Here is a 26,166-nt window from a genome sequence, read left to right as displayed (position 1 = left end):
TCTCCTTAGCCTGGAGGTAATTTGTTTCTTTTCTAACTCTAACAAGTCTCTGTTTAGGCCCTTTGAATAGTCTGACAGTTTTGGAAAGGGCTGGATCCCGCTGGGTCCACTGAGCATATGTAGTATATTGTACATCCCTGGGGATAGCGAAAGGCTTAATGCTTCATATTTTAGGAAATGCTTGAATTGTAGTTGTTATGAAAACCAGAACTGTGAAATCTCAACCAAGAGTCATTATGAGCTGAGCTACAACGTTGTTCTCTCTTTTCCTCCTTTCTTTCCTCCTTTTTCTTTTGTTTCTCTTGTGGCTTGCCTCTTAATCACAGAATCACTGGATTCTTTGCTGGAAGAAACCTTAGAAGGCAACTGAAATGACTTTCTCATTTTACAGAACTGGAAACTGAGACCAAGGAAGGTGGCTTGTCCCAAACAACATAGGTTTAAGCAAGGAGCAGAATTCAGAGTTTAACTCAAGTCTTGTGTATTTCCAAATTCAGTGCACTTTTCACGTAACCATACTCTCCTCATCATATTTCTTTTCCTTTTAAAATATATTGACATCCTTGGTTTTTTTATCACCCAGATTTCTCTCTCTGTATCTTTTCCTCTTCCTCCCAGGTAGCTACCCATTAAAACAATAAATTTATTATTTCTAAAAAGAAGAAAAGGAGTGGGGAAAGAAAAAAAAACCAAATCAAAACTGATCACTATATTGAAAAAATCTGGTGTCATATTCAGAATCATCACCTTTCCCCTATGTAACACAGAAATTATAGATAAGTATCTTGACTTCTGGCTGTTTTCAGTTATTGTCAATCAACAAATATTTATTATCTCTCATGTGCTAGATCAAATGTTTTCAAGTAATCAGGACAGGTTCTTCTCCTAGGGGTCAAGCAAAACCTTTTGTGTGTACCATGGATGTCCTCTAGCAATCTGGTTTAAAGTTCATGGATCCCTTCTTAAAAACATGTTTGTTGCCAAGGAAAAGCTACATTTCACTTAGAGGTTAGTGAAAATAAGATGTGATTTCCTCCCACCCCAATACAAGTTTCCCTAAAATCTATCCACAAATGACTCCAGGCTAAGAACCTCTCACCTAAGAAGGCCAAGGGTGACATAAGCCAACCCCACCTTCCTTACCCCCAAAAGACCTGTGTCTAGGTTTGTTGGATATGAATGAGAGAATGAATTGAAAAAGCATCATGCATCAGGCGCTCTGATAATCACCAGGGATACAAATCTGAGCAAGCAAGATGGTCTTTGAGTAGAGGTAACACAGGGCAACACCAGGCCACATCTGACAATAACATAACAGACTCAAAAACTCACAGTCCACATTCCACTTGATGCTCCTTGGGGGAAGTTTAAGAGTTTCATTGATCTTTTCCAAAACAGTCTGCAGCTTTTGCTTCTGAGCAATCTCGGACTGGGTGACCTCAGCAACATTCAACTTCTCACTCTCGAGTTTCTCTGGAGGGACAAGGAAAGAAAACGATAGACTTTACCTGCTCCTCCCATTTATATCAGACTCTAAGCAAAGCTCCCTGGCCATGTCCATCCTTTTCAGGATAAGCAAGCTGAGATGCTTGGGCAAGGATGGTTACCATAGTTGAAGTCTCACTCAGTGAAGTCTGTACTTCAATAGGACTCATCTCTACAACATCTCTGCAAAGTAGTCATCCATTCCTTGCTTAAAGATGCCTAGTGAAGGAGGGTCTCCTTGAGGCAGCCCTATCTCTTTTGGGATAGCACTAATGGTGAGGAAATTTTTCTTACACTGAACCTCAATCTGCCTCAACATCTGTCATTTGTTTAACCAATCCTCATGGCACAGAGCACTGTCTTTAGTTTTGGTTGCTAAATTTTAAGGAAGAGGTTGACAAAGTGAAGATGTCCATATGAGGGTGACCAGTTGGGTGAATGAACAGGAATTAGGAATGATTAATGTGTAGAAGAGAAGGCTTCCAGGGCACCCAATAATTGTTTTAAAATATTTCATGGCTGCTATGTGCCTATGTGGAAGGGGAATCAGATTTTATCAGCTTGACTTCTGAAGAAACAACAAGGAGAGGTTTGTCAGAAGGTAGATTTGGGGTGAATGTATGGGAAGATGTCCTAATTTGTTCTGATTAACTGTCAGACATTTTTCCCTGCATTCACCCCAAATATCCTTAACAAAGCCACACTACAATGGAATGGAAATATTTCTATAAGTAGTGAGCTCTCTTTCATAAGGGGTCATCCAAAAGTGCCTCAAACTTCTTTATGGCAGCTTTATTTTTTGTAATGGCAAAGATTTGGAAATTGAGAAGATGTCCCTTGGTTGGGGACTGGCTGAACAAATTGTGGTATATGATGGTGATGGAATACTTTTGTGTTATAAGAAGTGATAAGCAGAATGATTTCAGAAAAAGCTGGAAAAATCTGCAGGAACTGATGCAGAGTGAAATAAAGAGAACTGCGAGAACACTGTACACAGTAACAGTAATATTGGACAACAATAATCTGTGAAAACTTGGACACTCTCAGCAATGTACTGATCTGGGAAAATTATGATGGGGAATGCTCTCTACCTCTAGAGAAAGAACTGTTTGAGTTAGATGGATATGGATCAAAGTGGAAGATCTTTTATATCAGTGCATTTAGTGTTTTATTGGGGGGGGGGTTTGGTTTTGTATAAATGTGTTCTTACAAAAATGACCAACAGGGAAGTGTGGTTTGCAGAGTAATACATGTATGGCCCAGATCAAATTGCTTACCTTCTCTGAGTAGAAGGAGGGAAGGAAGAGAGAGAGAGAGAGACAGTTTGGATCTTATAATTTTGGAAAAGCTATGTTGGAAATTATTATTACATGTAATGGGGAAAATAAAATATCTTTGAATTAAAATAAAAAGACATCGCAAGGCTCATTTGCAAGAATATTATAGTGGTAATTTCTCCTTCAGGGAGAGGTTTTTTTTGTATGAGAGATGATATTTGAGATCCTTTCAGTTATGAGATTCTATAAAAATCCAACCAATTGGATGACTAAGTCAATGGAATAGTAATTTATGTTTAAATAGCACTGTAGGGTCAAAAAATGTTTTTATGTACATTATCCTTTGTAATCTTTGAAAGAGTTCCATGAATTTAGAAATGAGGAATTTAAGACAGAGTCAAGATTCAAAGCCTGGTATTTCTGATTTCTTGACCGTAATGTGTCTTTCCTTTAAATAGGCTACAATCCATCTTCCTAGAGAAGTCAAGTGGACCTTTATTTATTTAAAGCCCTTGCCTTCCATCTTAGAATGGATTCTAAGAATTAGGTCCAAGGCAGAAGAGCAGAAAGGGTTAGGCAAGTGGGGTTTAAGTGACTTGTCTAGGGTCACACAGCTAGAAAGTGTATAAGGCCATTTTTTAACTTCAGACTTCCTCTCTCCAGGCCTGGTTCTCTATCTACTGAATAACTCAGATGCCTCAAAATGGATTAAATTGATTTCCAGCTGAGGCATTCATTTGCTTGTTCATTCATTCATTCAGCACACATTTACTGATTGCCTAATATGGCCAAAGTATTCTGCATTGTGGAGGATGCAAAGATAAATGAGACACAGTCCCTGACTTCATGGAACTTATAATTTAGTTGAAAAGTGTAGAAAATAACTAGAAGTTGGGACACAATGCAAAAATACAATTAGAGAAGTAGAATAGACAGTATGGCTGTCCAGATAAGAGAGTCAGTGCTTCTGGGTGAGAAAGATAAAGAGGACTTAATGAAGGAATCATGGAATCTCAAAGCTAAAAGGGACCATCTTGTCCAACTTTTACTAAGACTCCTATGTACAATATACCTGTAGTTCTGATCATCCATTATATGCTTTATGGCCTCCAATGATGGGAAATACATCCATCCTAAAGCCCTAATATCTACAGTTTTAATTCTAGGGAGTTTTTTCTTTATATTGAGTTAAACTCTGCTTCTCTCTATTTTTTGTCCATTGCCTCCTCCATTGTCTCCTCCTGAAATGACAGTGTGTCATTTGGATTATAGATTTAGAACAAGATTTGGGGAGCTAGGTGGCTCAGTGGGTAGAGATGGGATGTCATGGGTTCAAATAAGGCTTCAGATGCTTCCTGGTTGTGTGACCATGAGCAAGTCAGTTAACCCCCATTACCCAGCTCTAATTGCTCTTCTGCCTTGGAATTAATGCTTAGTATTCATTTTAGGATGGAGGATAAAGATTAAAAAAAAAAGAATGAGAAGGAACCTTGGTCATTACCTAGCCCACTTTTCCTCAAATGAAGAAATGGGCCCACAGAGGTTAAGGGATCTTAGTGTCACACAAGTAGTAAATCATAGTGCTAGGATTTGAATTCAGTATATTTGATTACAGATTCAACATTCTTCTCCCTGAACCACGCTATCTCAGCCCTAAAACTATTTTCTTCTTACCAAAAAGCTTCTGCAGGACTTGTCCATCATACATATCTTCAGCCAAGTCTTTCACGATGATTCTTTCTCCAACCAGAACATCATTGATCCAATCAATTAATACCTACAAAGGAGCAGGAGGAGGCAAAGGTTCAGAACTATTTTTATAAGTTATGATGAAGATTAAAGTGATTTTTGCATTTTAAAGATAATGTTTAAGAACAGGAAAAAAGTTGGGTTTTTTACAAATTAAGGTTAGGAGAAAAGAAACCTGGTAGAGTAAAGAGATAGGCAGCTATCTGGCCTCAAAGCTGGGGAATACCTGAGTTCGAATCCCACCTCTGATCCCTACTGAATAGCTCTGGAGAAGTTTCTTAATGTCTAAGAGACTCTCTAAGACTATAAGTTGTAGAGAAGATGCTATCTTATATGGAGAGTTTTTCCTCACTCAGAGTTCCCTATAAGAATCAAATTATAGCTCTAATCCCTATTACTTTTTCAGGAATATGGCAGCAAAATAGTCAGTTGTTGACATGGTAGCTGTCCATAAGCAGTGTAGGCTTGAAGTATATGGAGACAGCTGCTGCTTTTGAACGGGAGTCCTGGAATGGGACAAAGGTGGTGCTATTTCTTCCCCACTCTGGGGTAAGGCAACTTCTGCACATCTCTCATTTCCTATCGTTCTTACTCTTGCTTCCTTCTCTTACCTCTTCTATATCCTTTGATTTTCTTGTTTGTCCTCTTCCCTTGACTGCTGCCAGGAGCCCCCAGTGGTGCTGTTCACTCTCAGGGCTAACATTATTGATTCCTGCTTCTGACTGTCCCCAGTAATTTGTGGGTCTCCAACAGTATTGGTAAATTGGAAGTAAGATGAGAGATACCCACAGAGAAGTAAAAACAAAACAAAACATGACAGACCACAAAATAGGGAGTGGAGAGGGACAATCCCCAGAGAGTCCTTTATTAATGTAAACCATTTCCATCAGGTTCTTAGCTGTCATTACTTAATAAAAAGATATAGGGGAAGAAAAACAAGACATAATGGCAGTGTCTCCCAGTGGAATAAATGCTGGTTTTAAATTCAGTGAATCTGAGTTCAAATCCTGTCTCTGTCACTACCTGCAAGACTCTGGACAAGTCACTTAAATCCTACGGGCCACAGTTTGCTTATAAAATGAGGCAATTTACTTATAAAATAAAATGTAGAACTAGAAGATCCCTAAAGTCCCTTTTAGTTCTAAACCTACAATCTTATAAACTTATCTTTTAGAGTATATTTAGTGAGAAAAGTTCTGTTTAGAAGTCATTTATGTTTAAAATGTTTTCATAACAAGAACTAGACAGATTTTAACAATTGCTTTAAAATGAGAATGTTTTCTTACATTTAAAATTGAACTCAATGACTCAGGAGGGCACTCGGTTCCTGGTTCCCATTTTGTTACTGAGTTGGTGGGAGTGGGGGGGGGGGAGAGAGAGAGAGAGAGAGAGAGAGAGAGAGAGAGAGAGAGAGAGAGTGTGTGATTTTTAAACTTCTCTTCTGCCAGGATCTCATTCTTTTTAAAAAAAATTATGAATGGATTCTTTTCTTTTCTTTTAAAAATTTAAAATTATTTTGTTTGTTGGCTACATCAAAAATCCCAGGTATCTCCCTCCCTCCCCATCCCTGATGCCAGAGAAGGCATCACTTGACCAAAAAAAAATGTAGATATAAACTGTATCTTTCATTTTTCTACTTATCAATTCAGGATCTTTCTTAAGCCAAATATATGGTAGCATGCTGGCATCTTGAAATCTATTTTCTTCTTGGATCAGAAAGGCTTTGTCATATAGCAGATTCATTTGAAGTCCTCTGTCCAATAAACTTTTACAAATTTAGGACATAAAAGTGTATGTGTCCATGTCACAGGTGTGTGTGTGTATGTGTGTGTGTGTGTGTGTGTGTGTGTTAACAAGTATGTAATTTTCCATTCCTATTGGCCAAAGTTTGCTAACAGGTCAAGACACCAACTTAGAACTCCTCTGATGAAAGAATACCACCCTCTGAATTACCTAAAATTAATTCTGGTGGGTTTCCAAGCTCTTGAAAGTCTCCCAGACAAGTCCTAACCCAACCCATCCCAAAAGCTTTTTATGGTCTGACAGGATCCAAGAAATCACACCCAAGCCAAGTTTCCCACTTGGCTCAAGGGGTGGGCTGCTGGAACACCATCGCCATGGAGTTCCAAAACTACTGCCAACCAATGACCCCTGTACTAAATTCAAGAACTGAGGGATTCTAGTGCCTAGGACACCCTGTATACTCATGTGCATTTCTAGTCCTAATTTTTCCCCCTTGGGATCAATGAAGGGATCATCTGAGCTGGGCTCGGCTAGGCTACAATATGAGGAGAGATAGTCACCTATCTGGGGGGCTGCTAGGTGGCTGAATGGATTGAAAGCCAGGCCTAGAGACAAGAAGTCCTGGGTTCAAATCTGCTTAGATATTTCCTAGCTGTAGGACCCTGGGCAAGTCACTTAATGTCTATTGCCTAGCCCTTACTACACTTCTGCCTTAGAACCAATGCACAATATTGATTCTAAGATGGTACATAAGAGTTTTTTTTTTTTTTTAAAGAAAGTCAGCTTTCCTCCAAGGAGTCTCCTCTGGCCACTATCCTGCAGTGAGCTCTCTCTCCACTGTGCCCTCTTAGTACAAGCACACTGGATCTCTCACTCAGTCCTTAGTGCTTATAGCCTCATATATTTCTAGTTGATCTTATATGTGTTATATCTTCTCTCCCCAGTTAGTAAGTTTCCAGAGGCCTGGGATCATGTCTAACTTATCTTTGTGTCCCATGTAGCATCTTTTGAAAAAAATCCAATTCTTTAATTGCAACATTATGAGGAACTCCAAGTATAGAAATTCCCTTCATCAGGGCAGATAAATTACTTGTCCATAACTTAGTCTTGAACACTTCTTCTTGCTTCTTTGTAGAAATGTGGGCTGTGGGCATAGAATTGCATATCATACCTGAATTTTTTGATTCATTGTTCAGTTTTGAAGACTTGTTTTTCTTTCTTCCTCAATTTTTTTTTAATTGAAAAGATGGATAGTTGTCTTAGAGGGGGTAGTGAAAAGGCTGTAGTATGAAATGATGTTAATATAAAAACAAAAAGAATTCAATAAAATTTATTTTGAAATCTCTCCAGAAATATAGTTTGAGGTAGGTAGAGGCCATCTGACTTGCCCAGGGCCACTTAGCAAGTACGTGTTAGAGGCATAATTTGATCTCATTTTCCTGATTCCAAGGGTAGACCTTTATGATCATCCTCACTGCTTCCCAGGGCATTACACTTGTTGGCTGATTAACCAAAGGAAAGAAGAACTTCCTTAGGCACAGCCCTACTAAGAGCTCTCCTAGTCTCTCCTCTTACCTTCATCAGTTCCTGTAGTTTGGGGTCGTTCCGTGAATTTGGATCCACCATTGTCCGGACTTCATTCTCCTCTTAAAAAAAAAAAGAAAAATAATTCAGTGTCAAGTAACATGTTTGCTGTGCTGAACTACTGCAGCACTTTTCCAGGGCGGTATAAAAGATTTACCTAGCATGGTGTCCTCAGGATCCAGCTCGAAGGGGATTGGGCTGAGAGGTAAATTGATGGCATTCATCCCTTCTTCCTGAAGGTCAGACACTGGTGAAACATAAAAAGAGATGTCACCTTTTATTTGGCTTCCTGTACTGAATGTTTTCCTCTAGTCAATACTTTGGTTACTGGTAGATGAAAGGGCTAGAAGGGAGATCCAAGCCAATTTATCATAGCTTGAGAGCTGGAGTTATAATAGCTGACATTTCCTTAGCACTTTAAGGTCCTAGGACCAGAGATTTAGAGCTAGAAAGGGCTGTTGGGGCCATCAAGTTCAACTAAGGCCCAGACAAGGTAACTAATTCAGTTAAAGTCACCTAACTAGTAAGTGGAAGAGCTGGGATTTGATCTCACACCTGATAACACCAAGTTCAGCACTTTTTTTGCTCTACTGTGTTGCTTCAAATCACTACAACAACCCTGAGAGTTAGATGCTATTGTGATCCCCATTTTGCAGAAGGGAAACCGAGACTGAGAGTGGCTAAATGATTTGATTGAGATACAGTACCCACCATGTATGCGTGGTAGGGCTGGAATTCAGGTATTTGAACACGAAATCCAGAATACTGTCTTCTATCATGTTCTCTAATTCAGAAGTATTCTGGACCAAAATCTTCATCACTCAGGTCTTTTTTTTTTTTAACAGATAAGGAAACTGGGGCCAATACGGGGGAAGTGACTTGCATATATCAAGGGTTTAAGTGTTTATTGAATATTAATGGACTTGCTCAAGGTCACACATGTAATAAAAAGGAGAGATGGGATTCAAACTCATATCCCCTTATTTCAGATTCAGTGCTATGAATTTCTTATTTCCCTACCCAAAAACTTCTTGTCACCCCCACTTGCCTAACACTTTGAATTCTTCTCCCTGCTACTGTCTCCCTCCCTTCCATCTGTCCTCGCCCACTTTCCTTAGGTCCTATCTCTCTCCCCTCACTCCTGAGTGACTGCCTTCTTTTCATTTTCCTCATTTTCTCAGTCTTTTTGGTTAAATGAACATTATAATCCTTTTCAAGTTATGCCTGTCTTCTAAAGGATACTTCAAATGTTTTCTCAAGTGAAAAAAGTTAGGTCCTAGGCAACTGCACATATCCTCTTCTTCTTTCTCTTTGCCAAGCATTGGAGATATAGCCTGGGAAAAGGCATGGAGGTGGGGCATATACATATATATGTATACATATATATATATACACATAGTATAGGGAACTGCATATAGGCTGGTTTAGGTACAATGCAGAGTGCATAGTAGAGAGTAACATACATTTATTTGAGGAAGATAGATTAAAGGTAGACAATAAAGGGCTTTAAATGCCAAACAGAAGGGTTTATTTCATCCTAGCAGTAGAAACCCACTAAAATTACCTGAGCAGCAGACTATATGGTCACATTTATCTTTTAGGAATGTCACTTTACAACTGATTAGAGGATGAACTGGAGAAGGGAGAGGCAGGGAGCTCAATTAGTGGGTTATCGCAATAGGTCCAGGCAAGTGATGATAAAGACTTGACCTAGTATTTCTGTGTGAGTGGAGAGAAGGGAAGGGATGTGGAGTTAGGAAAATCACCTCCATTTTTTTTTTGCACAGGCTATATCTCCAATGTTTGGTAAAAGAGGAGGAGGCAGAGGACAGGTGAACTTGCAATAACATCTTTATTTTCACTAACCTTTGGTCTATTTCATAATACTATGTATTTTATTTTATGCATTTAAAAAAATGGGAAGAGATCCATAGGTATCGCCAGAATACCAAAATGGTTCAAAGTACAAAAAAGATTAAGAATCTCTGATATAAGTACATAAGAGCAATACAAGGAAGAGAGCATTTCTTGTTGGGAAAGATTAGGGAAAGAGATAACTTTGGGGCTAGCTCTATAAGGGTGGATGATGGGGCAGAGAGGGGGAGGATGCAATTATGTGGCTCAATGGATTAAGAGCCGGGCACAGAGATGGGAGATCCTGTGTTCAAATCTGACCCTCAGATACTTCCTAACTTTGTGACCCTAGGCAAGTCACTTAATGTCCATTACCTAGCCCTTACTGCTCTTCTGCCTTCAATACATGGTATTGATTCTAAGAAGGAAGGCAAGGAGTGAATAAAAAGGATGGATAGGATTTTAGCAGTGAGACATTGGGAAGGGAAAGTACAGTCTAGATAGAGGGAACAGTGTAAAACAAAGAAGGAGAAATGGTGATCTTGCGGAAGAACAAACAATCCATGTTAGCTAGAAGAAAGGGAGACTAGTAGAATGCTATAACACTGGAAAGGTACTTTAGAGTTTTGATGGAGAGAATGAATTCCCCAGCCTCCTTGATGAAACCACAGAACGGAATCAGAAGGTAATAAAGATGATGAAGCATTAAGACTTCAGGAGAAATATCAGCCCTTTAGGAGGAGTGAAAAAAGTGTTCAGTTTCTTCATGGAATTATTGGGTGGTTAGCCATTGGCTAGCTAAAGAAAAAGTCAAGTCCCCAGAGACCTTCAAAAAGCACGACTAAGGACTCAGTAAAGGCAGGAGACAATTCTGGGGGATGTGAGATTTAGAAGCAGAGAAGTAGGGGAGAGGATATCTTTTTCCAACCCTTCTCCCAATTGGCAAGAGTGCCTTACGATAAAATAATTCATTTAGTAGAGGATACTGTACCCAGCAGAAAGCAGGCACAGAGTATCTTTGAGGTGAAGAGAGTCAGGAGTTGAGCTACAGAGAAAAGCAGACCCAAGAAACTTAGATGAGTGACACTGGGGCAGGGAAATTGTACCCATGAGAAACAGCATGAAGAAGAAAGATGCCAGGACCCTTCAATGATAGATTACCTTAGACACATGTATTCCCTACATGTATGCCTCTCTTTTGCATAGGATCATTCTTCCCACCGATATTCTATGAATTTATGGGAGTCTTCACCAGACTTATTGGGAGGGCTTTGTGTAGAGAGAATATTTTGTTACTATCTTTCATGTGGTGCCATTTTGGTAAATATCTTTGCTTTGAAGTAATTGTGTCAACTGACTGATTTCTAATGGCATATGCACTGATGGGGGCTCACGAGTTATATGTGGCTTCACAGAGTATATGGAACCTGAAGTAGTCATCCTTTAGGGATATACACTGAGAGTACGCATGAGGGAGAGGGTAGCCCCACAAAGCTAAATTGCCAGGATATTTATTCTTTTTTTATTTGCTAGGCAGTCTGGAGCAATGGAAAGGATGCTGGTTTTGAAGTTTCTACTGCTTGTTAGTTACATGATCTTGGACAAGTTACTTCAACTCTCTGGGATTAAGTGACATTTAAGTCATTAAACTCTAAATCTGTTTTTTAACTCTGACCTTCCATCTTAGAATCACTATTACATATTGGTTCCAAGAAAGAAGAGTAGCAATGAGGGTTAAGTGACTTGCCCAGGATCACCTAGGAAGTGAAAAGGGTTCACATTTGAACTCAGAACCTCCCATCTCTAGGCCTGGTTCTCAGTCCACTGAGCCTCCTAACTGCCCCCTAACTCTAAATCTGTGATATAATGGTTATCAGTAAATAAGTGACAGGATCAAAGGTATGTTTGAGGAAGAAGATTCTGGCAGTGATGTGTAGGAAAGAATCATAGAAATAAGAACTTAGAAAGTGGGAGGTCATGGAGTCATAGATCTAGAGTTATCAGGGATATCCAGAGAAACCTCACCATATATCTGGACTAAATTTTTAGCCAATTCCCGGGCAGGTATCCCCTTCACAATATTCCGACAAGCTATAATTCAGTCATCTCTTGAAGTTCTCCATAGAGAGGGAGTCTACTATCTCCCCAAGCAATCAATCCAATTTTTTATTAGATTTAATTACTAGGATGTTTTTCCTTACATGGATTTTAAATCTGCCCCACAGCAACTCCCACTCATTGCCACTAGTTCCACCCGCTAGGGCCAAGCAGAACAAGTCTAATCCTTCTTCCACATGAAAGCTCTTCAAATATTTGAACACAGCTATCATTTTCTCTTATATCTTCTCTTCCAGATTAAACATCCCTGGTTTCTTCAACCTATCCCCAGATACCATGACATTGAACTTCACCATCTTGGTCATCTTTCTCTGGACATTCTTGTCCCCAAAATGTGGTGGTTGAAAAGGGACACAGTCCTCCAGAAATGGATTGATCAGGTTAGAGAAGAATGGGGCCATTGCTTCCCTCAATCTTGGCGTGATGCTTCTCTTATTACAGTCTAAGACTGTATTAGCTTCTTTCTTGCTATGACAAACTTAACTTTAATTTTCATGGTGGTCTACCTTGATTTACAGATCTTTTTTTCATAGGAACTTCTAACCAAACCATTTCTTTCCTATCTTGTGATTTTGTGAATTCAAGTGTAGGACTTTACATTAGACTTGGCCAATCATTCCAGGTTATCAAGATCTTTTTAGATTTCTAGTCTATCAGTCAACATGTTATATCTCTCTACTAGTTTTGTGTCATCTACAACTGTGAAGCATACCACTGTTGCTTTTGTTTAGGCCAAGGGAAAGTCCTTGGCTCATTTCACTAAGGATCTTTCTACGAAGTGACACCAACTCATTAATTTGAGGCCAATCATTTAACTAGTGCAGAATCCATCCACTTCTGTTTATTACCTATGGGATTGGGTACAAGTTATTTGATCTTTCTGGGACTCAGTTTTCTCACCTATGAAATGAATTGACTTCTCAGGTCCCTTTGATTTTAAGTCTATATTCCTATGACCTTCATCTCGTTGGCAAGGAAAATAGAAAATTTCTGTCACTCTGCTGTTCAATAAACTTCAATGATTCCCTAGTACTTTAGAATGAAATACAAATTCTTTTGGACAAATAGAATCTTTCTAGTTGGTTGTAACCTTCTCCTTTATTATACTGTAATGTGATTATATATTAATTAAATATATTAATTATATAATATAATTATATACTATGTGATAATTGATGCTATATATTACTCACCTGAAAATTTCCTTCTTTATTATACATTACTCCCCTTCATGTACTCTCTGATATAGTCAAAATGGCCTTGCTGTTTCTCATACATGACATTTCCATCTCTTCTCTCCATATTTTTGAATAGCCTGTCTCCCAATTCTAAAATACAACTCCTGCTTCCTTCTATCTTCCTTCAAAGTTCAGTACAACTACTGCCTTCTAAATGGGGCCTTTCTCAATCCCTATCCCCACACTGCTCGTGCCTTCCCCCATTAACATCTATCCATCTTCTATAAACTTAGTCCCCTGTTATCTCTTCCAAAAGAATGTAAGCTTCCTGAGAACAAGGACTGCTTCTTTTTTTATTTGTATTCCACTACCTCGTACAATGCTTGGCACAACAATAAAGGCTTACTGATTTATTGTCAAATTATTTGCCAATAGATATCTAGAAAATCTAAGTCTCTACACTCCCTTCGTCTTAAAATTAAAGAAGCTCAGAGTTAGGAGAGAACTCAAGAGCCCATCAAGTATGAGCAAGAATCTCTTCTATAATAGACCCAAGCCTGATAATTCATTCTTAAAATGAAAAAGGCTATCACCCTCAAAGAAGGAGCAGACAGAGTCCGAATGCAGATTAAAACAAGCCATTCTTTACTTGATTTCCTCCATGAAATTTTTCTGTAGTGTAAGCAATGTGTGTTTTGTTTCAAAACATGAGGAACAGGGAAATATGCATTATATGATAATATATGTACAACCTATATCATATTACTTGTTTTCTATGGGAGGGAGGAGAGGAGAGAAGGAGGACAAGAACATGAATTACAAAATTTCAGAAAAGGAGTATTAAAATTATTTAGGCATGTATCCTGGAAAAAAATTTTAAACAAAACTGAATTAGACTGGAATGATCTATTCTTGTTGGCTTTTAGGGAAAACCACCTTCCTATCTAAATGTTCACAAATATCTCTACCAATATGTTCTATAATTTTGCCAGTCATCAAAGTTAAGGCTGATGACGTATAGTTTGCAGGTAGGTTGAAAGTGAAAAGAGTGAAGATAAAGGACCATTGGCGATTGCAACAATTGCCTGATAGCCCTACCAGGTCTAGACCTGCATCACCACCTTTAGTACAAGGAGGATATAATGAAGTCTGGTCCAGGGGTGGAAAGAGCAGAAGAGAGCTTTTAATTAACTTAAATATGGAGTTGTGATAGATAGTAAAGTGTCAAAGATCATAGGATCATAGATCAAGGATTCAAAGGAGCCTCAGATGATTCAGAAATTTTGATTCTGGAGGAACTTGAAAGGAAGTTAGGGGAGAAGAAGAAAGTTTTTGCAAGAAAGTTAAGAGGCTCATATTTTGCCACAGGTTGGAAATTGTCATCCTAGTGAATGTGTCCAGGAAGAAGCTGGACTTGAGGGAAGAAGTCTGGGCTAGAAATACAGCCTTGAGAGATTTCTGCAGAAGGAGATGGGCGAAGTCATGAGGATGGATGAAACCATCAAAGACAAGAGCTAAAAAAGAAATTGAAGAAGGCAGGGAACAGAATTTAAGAGAGGATTCTGGCACTTGAAAGATGGAATTCCTGAAAGAGGAAGAAGAGGATCCTGCTTGGAAAAAAGATAAGAAATGGGCAAAGAGGTAGGAGAACCAGGAGAGAGTAGAATCTGAGAAATCAAGGATAATGAAATTGTCAAGAAGAAGGAGGTGGACCAACAGTATTAAATCCTCATTCCTCATCAGTATCATATATGTCCTCTTTTCTGTACTCACACATCATTCTAGGTCAGGCACTTATCGCCTATCACCTAGACTATGACAACAGCTTCTTTTTTTCTTTTCTCTTCTTTTCTTCTCTTTTTTAATAAAAACCCTTACCTTCTGTCTTGGAGCCAATATTATGTATTGGCTCCAAGGCAGAAGAGTGGTAAGGGCTAGGCAATGGGGGTCAAGTGACTTGCCCAGGGTCACACAACTAGGAAGTGTCTGAGGTCAGATTTGAACCTAGGACCTCCCATCTCTAGGTCTGGCTCTTAATCCACTGAGCTACCCAGCTGCCCCCTTTTTAAATAGCTTTCTAATTGATTTTCCTGCTTCATTTATCTCCTTATCCCAATCCATCTTTGTCTCCATTGCCAAGGTGGTTTTGCTCAGAGATCTAACCATGTCACTTACCTGCTTAATGAACTCCATAGCTTCCTATTATCCCAACAAATAGAAAAATCTTCTATTTGGTATTTAAAGCTCTTTCTAACCTGGTTGTTGCTTCCCTTTCCAGGCTTCTTTTAATTTATTCCCCCTCTACACAGGCTATGATCAGGCACTGTTATACCTGTAATTCCTTGAATATGATACTTCATAATCTCCCTTCATGCTTTTTAAGTGGCTCTGACCCCAACTGGAAGGCTCTGCCCCCTCATTTCTGTTACCTGATTTCCCTGGCTGCTGCTTCTTTTTTTTAGCCCTTATTTTCTCTCCTAGTAACAATTCTAAGATAGAAGGACAAGGGTTAGGCAAATGGTGCTAAGTGGCTTGCCCAGGATCACGTAGCTAGGAACTGTCTGAGGCCAGATTTGAACCCAAATCCTCCCAACTCCAGGCCTGGCTCTCTATCCACTGAGTCATCTAGTTGCCACTTCCCTGGCTTCTTTTCAAACTCAGCTCAAATCTCACCTTTTGCAAGAGACCTTTCCCAGTCCATGCAGCTGCTCATGACTTTTCTTCCCAGATAATCTCCCACCATCTCATCATATATCTTGTATGTTCCTAGATATTTGTATGTCATCTCCCTTATGTATACTTCTTGAGGGCAGAGACTCTTTTGGGGGGGCTGGTTTCTCTGTATTATCAATGCTTAAGACAGTGGAACACAACAAATGTTTACTAAATACTTCTTGACTAATGACTGCTTCATTTGACACCATGGGACCCATCTTCCTCATCCTTGACAGGGCTTCTGCAAAGGGGTCTCAATTTCTTTCTCTGTTCATTCCTGCCTTTCATTCTCTGCTTTCTCCTTCCTCCCTCTCTATATACTCCCTCTCTCAAATAGCTGAACTGAAAATAGCTGTCTTAGTTGGTACCCAGCCTTCCCCAACCCTGACTTCTGAATCGATCTCTAATCCTATAACCGTTTGTAAGATACTGCTGCTTAGCTGTGTGACCTTGGGTTAGCCAGGTCCCCTTCTGGAGCCTCTGTAAGGTGAAGGAGCTGGACCAGATGATCTCTAAGGACCTCTATTACTGGACTGGTCTATGATTCTGTGAATAAACTTTCAAGAAAAGAAAGGAAAAAAAGATGGTGGCCACTGAATGTTCCCATCCTGGCCTCCTTCCTCCCACTCTTTAAACCTTTGCCCTTGAGCTGCAGGCAGAAATTTCTACTAAAAGGCAGTTTTGTGCTAGAAGGTTAGAAAAGATTGACCTTGGACAGTCCCTCCCCACTAAAAGTCATGATTTAAATCCCGGCTCCTCAATCCAATTCCACATGATTTTCCATCCATTAAGTAAAGAAAGGCCATTTTCTCTTAAGTCTTTAGTTCATATTTTAGAAAGCAAAGGAGAGAGCTGCCTATCAGATGCAGGTGGCGTTAATAAAAAGCAAGGTCCCATGTTCACCAGGGCACGACTAGCTGTGCCTGTGTTATATGTGTGTGTTTGTGGGTTTTTACATTTTAAAAATTGTATTTATTTATGAGTCTGGCCTAACCACTTGCCAACATATACTTACTAAATACACAGCATCTACTTTAAAAGGCCTCTTTCAATTTTGCCAGGGAGAGGAATGATGGATTTGGACAGCAAATGAGATTTCCTAACAAAGAAAGAAAGAGAGGGAGGGGGAGAAACAGACTTAGTCCCAAATGGTGCATCTTGAGTTTCATGAAGCTGCTTTTTATCTAGCTCCTTCCATGGGCCAGTGACAGATTTACCTGATGTCCATGGAGATGATAAAGGAAAGCCACAGGGATGGGAGGAAGGAGACCAAAGATTGTTCCCCCATGTCACTTTATAAAACAAGCAAGTTCATTTGAATATTGGCCAAAGTCTTTTCCTTCTCCCTTTTGCTTTCCCTCTTCCTCTCCCCCTCTCTTCCTCACTCCTTCTCTCCCTTTCACTTCCCCCTTTTTCCTAGAGACAGCCACTCCAGTTTAGATGTCCTCGGAAACATGAAGCCATGTTTTTAAAAAGAGAGAAAAAAACCACCTGCCCCATACTCTGTCTTAAAGCCAGAACTGAGCTGTGAATATGGAGCTATTTACATATTTTTCTAAGCATGAATAGAAAATTCAGTAACCATAGCTAGGAACCCTAAAGGTGGTCCTAAATGGAAGTGGGATGTGTGTGTAGTTCATTGTGAAAAATGTCTTCAGAGGTTGAACCTCTCAGGCTTCCCTTCTTTCCTGCCTAGGCTAATTCATTCGAGGAGGCAGAACAAACCAGAAAAGAAAGACCAAGAAATGTTTGCAATTGGAAATGTTTTTCAGGAAATGACTTTGTGCAGGGGCATCATCCTCATTCCATTAACTCCTGACTTGGAGCCAACCATTTGTAAAAGTAAATATGCAAACAGAGCTGGACCAGGCCCCTTTCTCCCTTCCCCCTTCCCTTTGATGGAATTGCATTGGTGGAGTCTTGCCCAAAATGACCAGTCCACTACAGAGTACTTATTTCTCCATTAAGCCAAACCAGAATACAACTGTAACTGTCCCTTTGCCACTCCATCCAGAAGAATCACCACTGCATTATCTTTTTATCTAATAGAATCAGAAGTTCAGAGCAATTAGTCCATTCTCACCCACCTCTCTTTCCATTTCACAAAGGTCAGAGAGGCAAAGTGACTTGCCTAGGGTCACACAGCTAGTTAAGTGATATTACAGGGCTTGAGCTTAAATTCTCTAACTCTAAATCAAGCTTTCTTCCTACAACACCCTAACAGTTAGAGGCGTATTACTTTGTTCACAGACTATTCAGAAAAAAACGGTTATCCAGAGTTATCTGCAGCTCATTTGAGAAAGGCAGTTATGGGATTTAAGATGTTTATTTGTTTGTTGGAAATATTGCTGGCCCATTTCTGGCCCAGCCACAGAAGTCTTGCCATTTTGAATTATCATCTCCTCTTGTTAGAGAAGATGGTAATACTCGGTATTCTCCTGCCCTTATGTTGCAGTGTCCATCACAGAAAAATGTCAGTATTCTGGGGTCTCTATTCCCAGTCCCATATCCCACCTTCTCAATTGAAGGCATACTTCATGCCATTTTACTCAGGAGTAAAAATCTTCAGTTTCGGCTCTGCTATGCACGAATTTATTGTTTTTCAGTAATTTTAGCCATGTCTAATTCTTCATGATCTCATTTAGGGTTTTCTTGGCAAAAATACTTGAGTGGTTCCCCATTACCTTTTCCAGCTCATTTTACAGATGAGAAAACTGAGGCAAATTGGGCTTGCCCAAAGTCACATGGCTAGTAAGTATCTGAGGCTGGATTTGAACTCAGGTCTTCCTGATTTCATCCACTGGCCACCTAGCTCTCCACATAACATTACTTTTAAAAACTAAGTCAATGTATCACCCATAGGAATCCTTACATGTGGATCAGTGGTCCCTATTTCTATTTGAGTTTGATAACATTTTACTAAGTCATGTCATTTGCCCAATGATAATCCTCCTTTCCTTAGACCTGTTATAACAGTCTAATTTTCAGTTCTCTAATGAATTTATCACAAGTAATTTTGATTCTTGTTATGTGAACATGCATCATAAGTCCCTATTAGGATGTTAGCTCTTTGACAAGAACAATTATTTTTTAGCCAAACTTTGTTTCTCTGCCAGCACTGAGGACTGAGCTCTGAAAACAGTAGGCAATTAATATTTGTTGAAATGGAAGCCCTGCCAGAGTTTCATTGACTTATATTCAAAGTATTGTTTCTGGTCCTGGCTATCTTTCACTAGGACAGTTGTAAGTAACTATATGGTTCTAGAGAGAATGGAAAGAGCAGGAGGGCAAACAGAATTAGGTTCAATCCAGAAGCAGAGGTGCACAATTCCACTCATTCTTTTGGTAACTTTTGCATTCCTTTCCTCTTCCTAGCATGCCCTTAACAATGATCCCTGGATCTGGAGTACCAGGCCAAACAGATAAGGTTGTGCTAGAATTTTAAATGACTTTGGAAAATGTCATTGGAGAAGAGAAAATGAATTGACTGGATTGCACATTCTTCTTGAATACAAGTAGTCCCAGGGAGGCTTCTTATGGCTATACTAGCTCCTCATCAGGCTCTTTCATGACTAATTTCAGGTCTATTTGAAGGCTGCTGAAGCTCCCTTATTTTCTAAATGACTCACGTGCTTGTGGAGAAGTCCTTGGGAGTTAAAGACAATCAGTGATATGGTCAACAAGTCCCAGCATCACCATATGAAAAGTTCCCATGAATTGGAGGTTTCTGACAAACTCTAGAGTTCATGGGAAGGAAATGGTTGAGTATGGGACTCTTGTTATAAGATGAGTGAATCAACCAGTTGAAACTGAACCAACACAAATGAGGATCCAGAGATGAGTCAGAACAAAGAAAGATACCTCAAGCTCAACATAACAAGCCATATTGACTCCCAATTGTAAAAGCAAGTTCTTAGGAATGGAATCCCCACAATTTTGTTCTCTCAGAGCTACATAAGATGACTTATGACTACTTATTATTTTGGGTATTCTTTGGAATGCTTCTCTTATTTTATTGATAAGTATGGCTCTCTGCTAAATTTATTTTAAAATCAATGTTTATGTTGATGCTCTTTACATCATCTATATTTCCCAACGTATCCTTTACTCCTCTCTATCTCAGAAGGATATTTCATATATAAAGAATTTGAAAGGGAGAAAAAAGTTCAAACTAACCAACAAGTTGAAAAAATTGATGTTTTAACACATGAAGTGTTAAATACTCATAGACCCCCCACCCCAGAGGGTAGTGGGAAGGGCCTTCTCATATCTTTTCTTTTGGGCCCATTACTGTAAACAATGTCTTCTCAACTGTTCTTCTGGCAACAACTCCAAGAAAAGTTTATACATGTTAGATGGCAAAGAAAACCGGCTCATTTGGGAAAGGAAAGGAAAGTCATAGCTTAGCTGTGTATACTGGGCTGAAATCAAAATAGCAATGACCATTTGACAAATGATAAAAGGATTAACAACAGGTAGTTCTCAAAGGGAGAAATTCAAGCTTTCAACAAATGTGGAAAAATGTCCCCAAATTACTAAGAGAGAAATTCAAACTGAAACAACTCTGACATTCATTCCACTTTGGATTCATACAAATGATAAAGATAACAACAAAGGAAAATGACAATGTTGGAGGGATTGTAGGTAAACTGATACACTTAATACATTGTTGGTAGAACATTTTTGAATTGTTCTAGCTACTCTAGGAAATAATTTGTAACTATCCTGATACTCATCATACCAGTATTAGGCTTATACCTTCAAAGAGATCAAAGATAGATGAAAAGGACCAACACTTCAAAAAATTATGTCAGTCCATTTTGTTGTAACAAATAACTGGAAACTCAGAAGGTGTTCAACAATTTGTGAATGGCTCATAGAGGTATGGCATATGAATGCAGTGGATTGTATGGTAAGAAATGACAGAAGGGGCATTCAGAGAAACCTGGGAAGACTTCTGTGAACTGATTCAGGGTGAACTAAACTTAATTAGGAAAACAATTTGTACTATAACAATAACACTGTAAAGACTAACAACTTTGAAAAACTTAAAAACTCTGATACTTGAAATCAAGAATGGCCAACACAGGAATTTGTTTTACTTGACTATCATTAATTGTTACATATACATATACATTATTATAACAACTGTATATAATTGTTTTAATGGTTTTCTTCCCTTCTCCTTCTCCCTCTCTCTTTTCCTCTCCTTTGCTAGGTATTTTGGCACACTTCAATAATCTTTGTTTCTGAGGGAGGCTGAGGCTGAAGGATGCCTTTAGCTTGGGAATTCTAAACTATGAGTGGGCTAAAGCCAATTATGCGCCTTTATCAATTCTGGCACCAATATGGTAAGCCTCCAGGGCATGAGGACACCAGACCCTTCTGAGTGGTGAAGAACTGGCCCAGAGTAGAAAAAGAGCAGGTCAAAGCTGCCAGGCACAGCAGTGGGATCTGGCTAATGAGTAGTCACAGTACTTCTATCCTGGGTGAGATAAGGAGACTCAGCCTCTAAATACATAATTATTAATTGGAAAAAAGTGAACTGAAAAAGATTTGGTCTCAAGAAGATGTGGATTCAAATCCTACTTTTGCTGCTTATAAGTTGGGTGCTTGTAGAAAAGTCACTATCTTCCTGGGACTTGGGCAGCTCCCTAATGCTTATCTATTAAATTATAGATGGGTCATAATCAATGAAGCTCAAATAGCATTGGGGTATTGACCTGCATGAAAGGTATCTCTGACATACCCTGACTCTGGGACCCTGGACAAATTATTTACTTCTCAATATCTCAGAATACTTTGTCTAAGCCTGATTACTCAAAGGAGCTGTTATTTCAGCATTGTGAGACTCCCAGTGTGACATACCTTCTACCAAGGTGGCTCACAATTCATCTGTAACTTAGGAGATTAAGTCCTTTTCTGTCTTGTCCAAAGAACATAGAGTTTGAGTAACTTCCCCAGGCAAAGAGTAGTAAATGTCAGAAGAAGATTTGAATCGAGGCTATATTTACTTTAAATATAGCCATTCGATCTTCTAGGAAACATTGCCAGTATCTGTGCCTTGCCCATAGTGTTTAATTAACTTGTTGAATGAATAATTTAAAAAATTGCCCAAACTATCAAAAAACCAGCAAAATGCTGATTAAATCAACTCTGAGGCAGCAGCTTACACCTATCACATTGACCATGAGAGTAAAGAAGGATGAAAATGTTTCCTAGACTACAGGCAAATAGGTCCCATTGAGAAAGCGTTTGGAAAAGCACACTGGCAACGTCCAATAAGAGTTACAGAACTGGTTCCAACCTTTGAACTTGTGATGCCATTACTCAGGCTATAAGGATGTTACTCAAAGGAAAGCTCCAGGGAAAGACTAGGAAGGACTAGATAGATGCATTTAATGTGTCCTCACAAAGCATCCAGGCCAACCTGTTCCTGAAGGAGACATTTACAATAACCCCAACAAGTGGTTATCTTACTTTCATTCAAAAACCTCTAGTGAAAGACAACCCCACTACTCCCTGAAGTAGCCCAATAGTGGGACGAATTACATTTCACAAAATCTCACCTTAGAGTTAGAAGAGAATTCCTCAGCCATCTGATCCAATTCACATATGAAAGAAATTCTCACTCTAACATACCCATCAGGTATGTTCCAGCCTCTGCAGGAAGACATCCAGAGAGGAGGAATCTACCTTCTTTTACTGTATCTAATTCCACTTTTTTATTTCAGTCATTTTTTCATTTGTGTCCAACTCTTTATTACCCCATTTGGGGTTTTCTTGGCAAATATACTAGAATGGTTCACCATTTTCTTCTCCAGCTCATTGTATGGATGAGGAAACCGAGGCAAACAGGAAGTGACTTGCCCAGGATCACACAGCTAGTAAATATCTGAGGCCAGATTTGAACTCTTGAAGGTATGTCTTCCTGATTCCAAGTCCAGTATGCCACCTAGCTGCCTATCTGGCATCTAGTAGAGTCAATTCACATTTATTGACTAACTGATATATAGTAATCAAGACTAGAAAAGCTAAATACCCTGTAACTATCAGAACAAAAGAAACAAGAGCACCCTAATTTCTTTTAAAAATAAATGTAATTGTGTTGATTCCTTTAGGTTTTATATCAAAGTAATTTCCAAATATATCATCTCTACCCATCCAGTGAGTCCTTCTCATCATAAAGACAAGCAATCAAACAGAATTGGCCAGTATCGTGTTGGACAGTGTATAGAAGATTTTCCACTCAAGAAAAGAAGACCCTCTATATCTGATCAGGCCCCAAAGCTGGCTCAGTTATGGACTTCCTTTCCTACTCCAAAACACTAATCCGAGAAGAAAGAATGTCTGTTCGAAAAAGACAGAAGATGTTTGTGTGTGCTGCTTTTGAGAAAAGGTGTTCTAGACATTTATTCTGAAATGCTTATGTTGATTTCACAGCTAGACAGCCCCTTCTTCCCCCCAAATGATTACATATAGAGACAAATCAGAAAGTCCAGACAACAGCCTGAGAGTCAACAAAATACAGTTAATCACCATGCATTGCAAAAGCGATTTTAGCTATTTGTTAACCAACAATCCATGTTGACAGCAAACTCATACAGGGAACCTATTAAAACGAATTGAAGTAAATCATACATGCTTTAAGTGCCTGTCTGGCATTCTATTTACTGCCCACCCTCTGTTTCTAATGTAACTTTCTTTTGCATGACCTTCATTCCCATTGTAGCCAACAAATTACTTAAAAGAATTAAAACTTGCAAACAAAAATAAATGGAGAGTAGCTAAGGCTGAGAGAACTCAGAAAGCCCAGCTAAAAGAGGGTGACACATTTTTCAGAGGCAAACAGAAAAGCTGTGGGGGAGGAGTGCCAGATGTAGGATCAGCTAGTTAGAACCGCAAGGAATCTTAGTGGTCAAGTTCAGCCGCCTCATTTTACCAAAGAGTAATTTGCCCAAGGACCCAGATGGTACATGTCTTTGGTGGAATTTGAACCCAGGTCTTCCTGACTTTATATACTGTTTTTTTTTAAACATTTTTAAGGCTAAGTATACTTATTATAACATACATACAGGTTGAGTGCATGGGAATCATATAAAAAGAAAAAAAGATAACACCGTGTATTCTATACTATGTCATGTTGCCTTTTGATAAGAATGAGGAGCTTAGTGAGGCTCTAACCTTGAAAACAATCCCTGCGAGTGATCCTTTAAACATGCCTTGTCTTGGGCTAAAGAATATGAGGGACAAAAAGATAGTTGTTAAGAGATCTGAAATTTCTTTATAAGTCAACTAGAGGGGCAGCTGGGTAGCTCAGTGGATTGAGAGCCAGGCCTAGAGACTGGAGGTCCTAGGTTCAAATCCGGCCTCAGACACTTCCCAGCTATGTGATCCTGGGCAAGTCACTTGACCCCCATTGCCCACCCTTACCACTCTTCCACCTAGGAGCCAATACACAGAAGTTAAGGGTTTAAAAAATAAAATAAAATAAAAATAAAAATAAAAATAAGTCAGCTAGAAGCAAAGAACAAAAATCCAATGAGAGAGGAGTCCAAAAATTGTTCTGACTCATTTCTATGTCTTCCAATTCAAGTAAATGAAAAGAGAATTGAGATTGGCAATACAACACCTCTGACAAATTAACGACGAGTGGTTATCATTAAGAGCAAGGAAGAGATGCAGAATTGAGAAAGTTCACCTAATGCTCCAAAGTGATTTTTTAAACAGAATTTGAAGGAGTCATCCATCGACAGACATTTATTAATGCTTTTCCTTCCAGGCTTTACTTCTGACTCTCTGGACATATCATATTATGTCACTGAAACCACCCCTGGACTTCTCACACTAGAAGTACACTCCACCTTTGTCCTTCCTCTACTGGCTGATTCTTCCTAAAGCCTCTTAAGAAAACGTTAAGGAAAATGCCCAGGCCAACCGATATCTTCATTCCTTTCCAGGGTCCTTTCTTGATGCTCTGGACTCTAACCTTCTCCCTCTCTCCTATAACTTATAAACTTCCTTTTAAGAATTGTTTCTACATGTAAAAACAAAAAATAAACTTCCTTTTATTTTCCCTATTAGAATGGTAGCTTCTTGAGGGCAGGGACTATCTATATTTCTGCTTGTATTTAAATTTCCATTGTTTAGCACAGTGTCTGGCACATATTGAGTGCCTAATAAATGTTTATTGTTTTTATTTAATTAAATAACTACTATCCACTGTGCCAGGCACATTAGGCATTGGGGTTACAAAAATACAAAGTGGACTTGGTATTATTGCACTAATATAAACATATAGTATAGCAAACCTATTTAGGATATTGCTATAAATCTGAAAGATTTTTATGGGTTTGCAGGAGTTACATAACAGAAAAGGCGAATTGTTTAAATTTCTAGTAACCCTGAATTTTTTTTTCTTGTGGGTGTGTGTGCTGGAGGTGGGGGGTGGGGAGTGGCTTACTCAGAGTAGTACTATATTAGTTTAGAGGACTAGCTATGACTTTGGTAAAGGTAGAGGCCCAATGGAGAGAGAGAGGCGAAGTGTGCAGATTGCTTATGAACTTGGCTGCTAGTCCTTTACGGTTTATAATAAATATGTAATCTACAACATAATCTATCCCATAGTTATCCTGTTAGCCTAAGGAAGAGAGTGTAATGTAGTCAACATGTCACTGGCAGAAGACCAGGATTGAAATTCCAGCTCTCCCACTTGCTATCCCTGTGATCTTGAGCAAAGTATTTAACACTTTTAAGCCTCAGTTTCTTTATCTGTAATATGAGAGTGTTGAAGTGGATGACGTATAAGGTTCCTTCAAACTCTAAATCTATGATCTTATGAGCCTAAATGCTTGCATGGGAGCTGAGGGGCCTTTTCTATTTCTTGTAAAGACCTAGATATAAGACAAATTATATTTCCATGAGGGGAGGAGAGGAGGCAATCTCTGGGTAGGGACGAAGTAAGCCAAATTCTCATATTCCCAAGGGAAACTCTGGGTGGGGGATTGAGTCAAAGAGATTTCATGGTAAATCTCCAAGATTAAACCCAGTCTGTCTCTTCTCAACTAACAAATGGGTTATATTTGCAATGCTTGTTGTACTTCTATATTATGTACTTTATCTAACAAAAAAGAACCATAGATACTCTCTTTCTTTCCTCAACACTCCCTCTTGGGACCAAATATCAAAATGTCATCAAATACTACATACATTGGAAGGTTTCATAAGGCCTTGGGGAGAAGCAAGGAAACGAGGATTGGTTGAAGAAATTGAGGGTTGTTTAGCCTTGAGAAGAGAAGACTCCAGGGAGACATGAAAGCTATCTTCAAACATTTGAAGGACTGTCATGAGGAAGAGGCATGAGATCTGTTCCCTTTGGTTTCCTGGAATGGAACTAAGAGCAAAGGGGTGGAAATGAGAAAGGGGAAAATTTTGGCTTGAAGTCACACAAAAAAAATATCTTA

General features: G+C 39.1%; 1 protein-coding gene across 1 annotated transcript in view; it reads right to left on the bottom strand.

Moving 5' to 3' along the window:
• The window catches only part of PARVA (parvin alpha), a 177,151-nt gene that overhangs the window by 57,132 nt on the left and 93,853 nt on the right, over positions 1–26,166 (bottom strand). The window contains exons 2-5 of the mRNA XM_044681053.1: positions 7,996–8,085; positions 7,830–7,900; positions 4,437–4,539; positions 1,333–1,473 (exon numbers count right to left, since the gene is read on the bottom strand). Of these exons, the coding sequence (XP_044536988.1) occupies positions 1,333–1,473; positions 4,437–4,539; positions 7,830–7,900; positions 7,996–8,085 (405 nt within the window). The remainder of the gene's footprint in view (positions 1–1,332; positions 1,474–4,436; positions 4,540–7,829; positions 7,901–7,995; positions 8,086–26,166) is intronic.

Source organism: Gracilinanus agilis, chromosome 6 (genome assembly GCF_016433145.1).
Source record: "Gracilinanus agilis isolate LMUSP501 chromosome 6, AgileGrace, whole genome shotgun sequence".
NCBI lineage: Eukaryota > Metazoa > Chordata > Mammalia > Didelphimorphia > Didelphidae > Gracilinanus > Gracilinanus agilis.
Note: the sequence above shows the minus strand (reverse complement) of the source record. Positions and strands in the feature narration are given on the sequence as shown.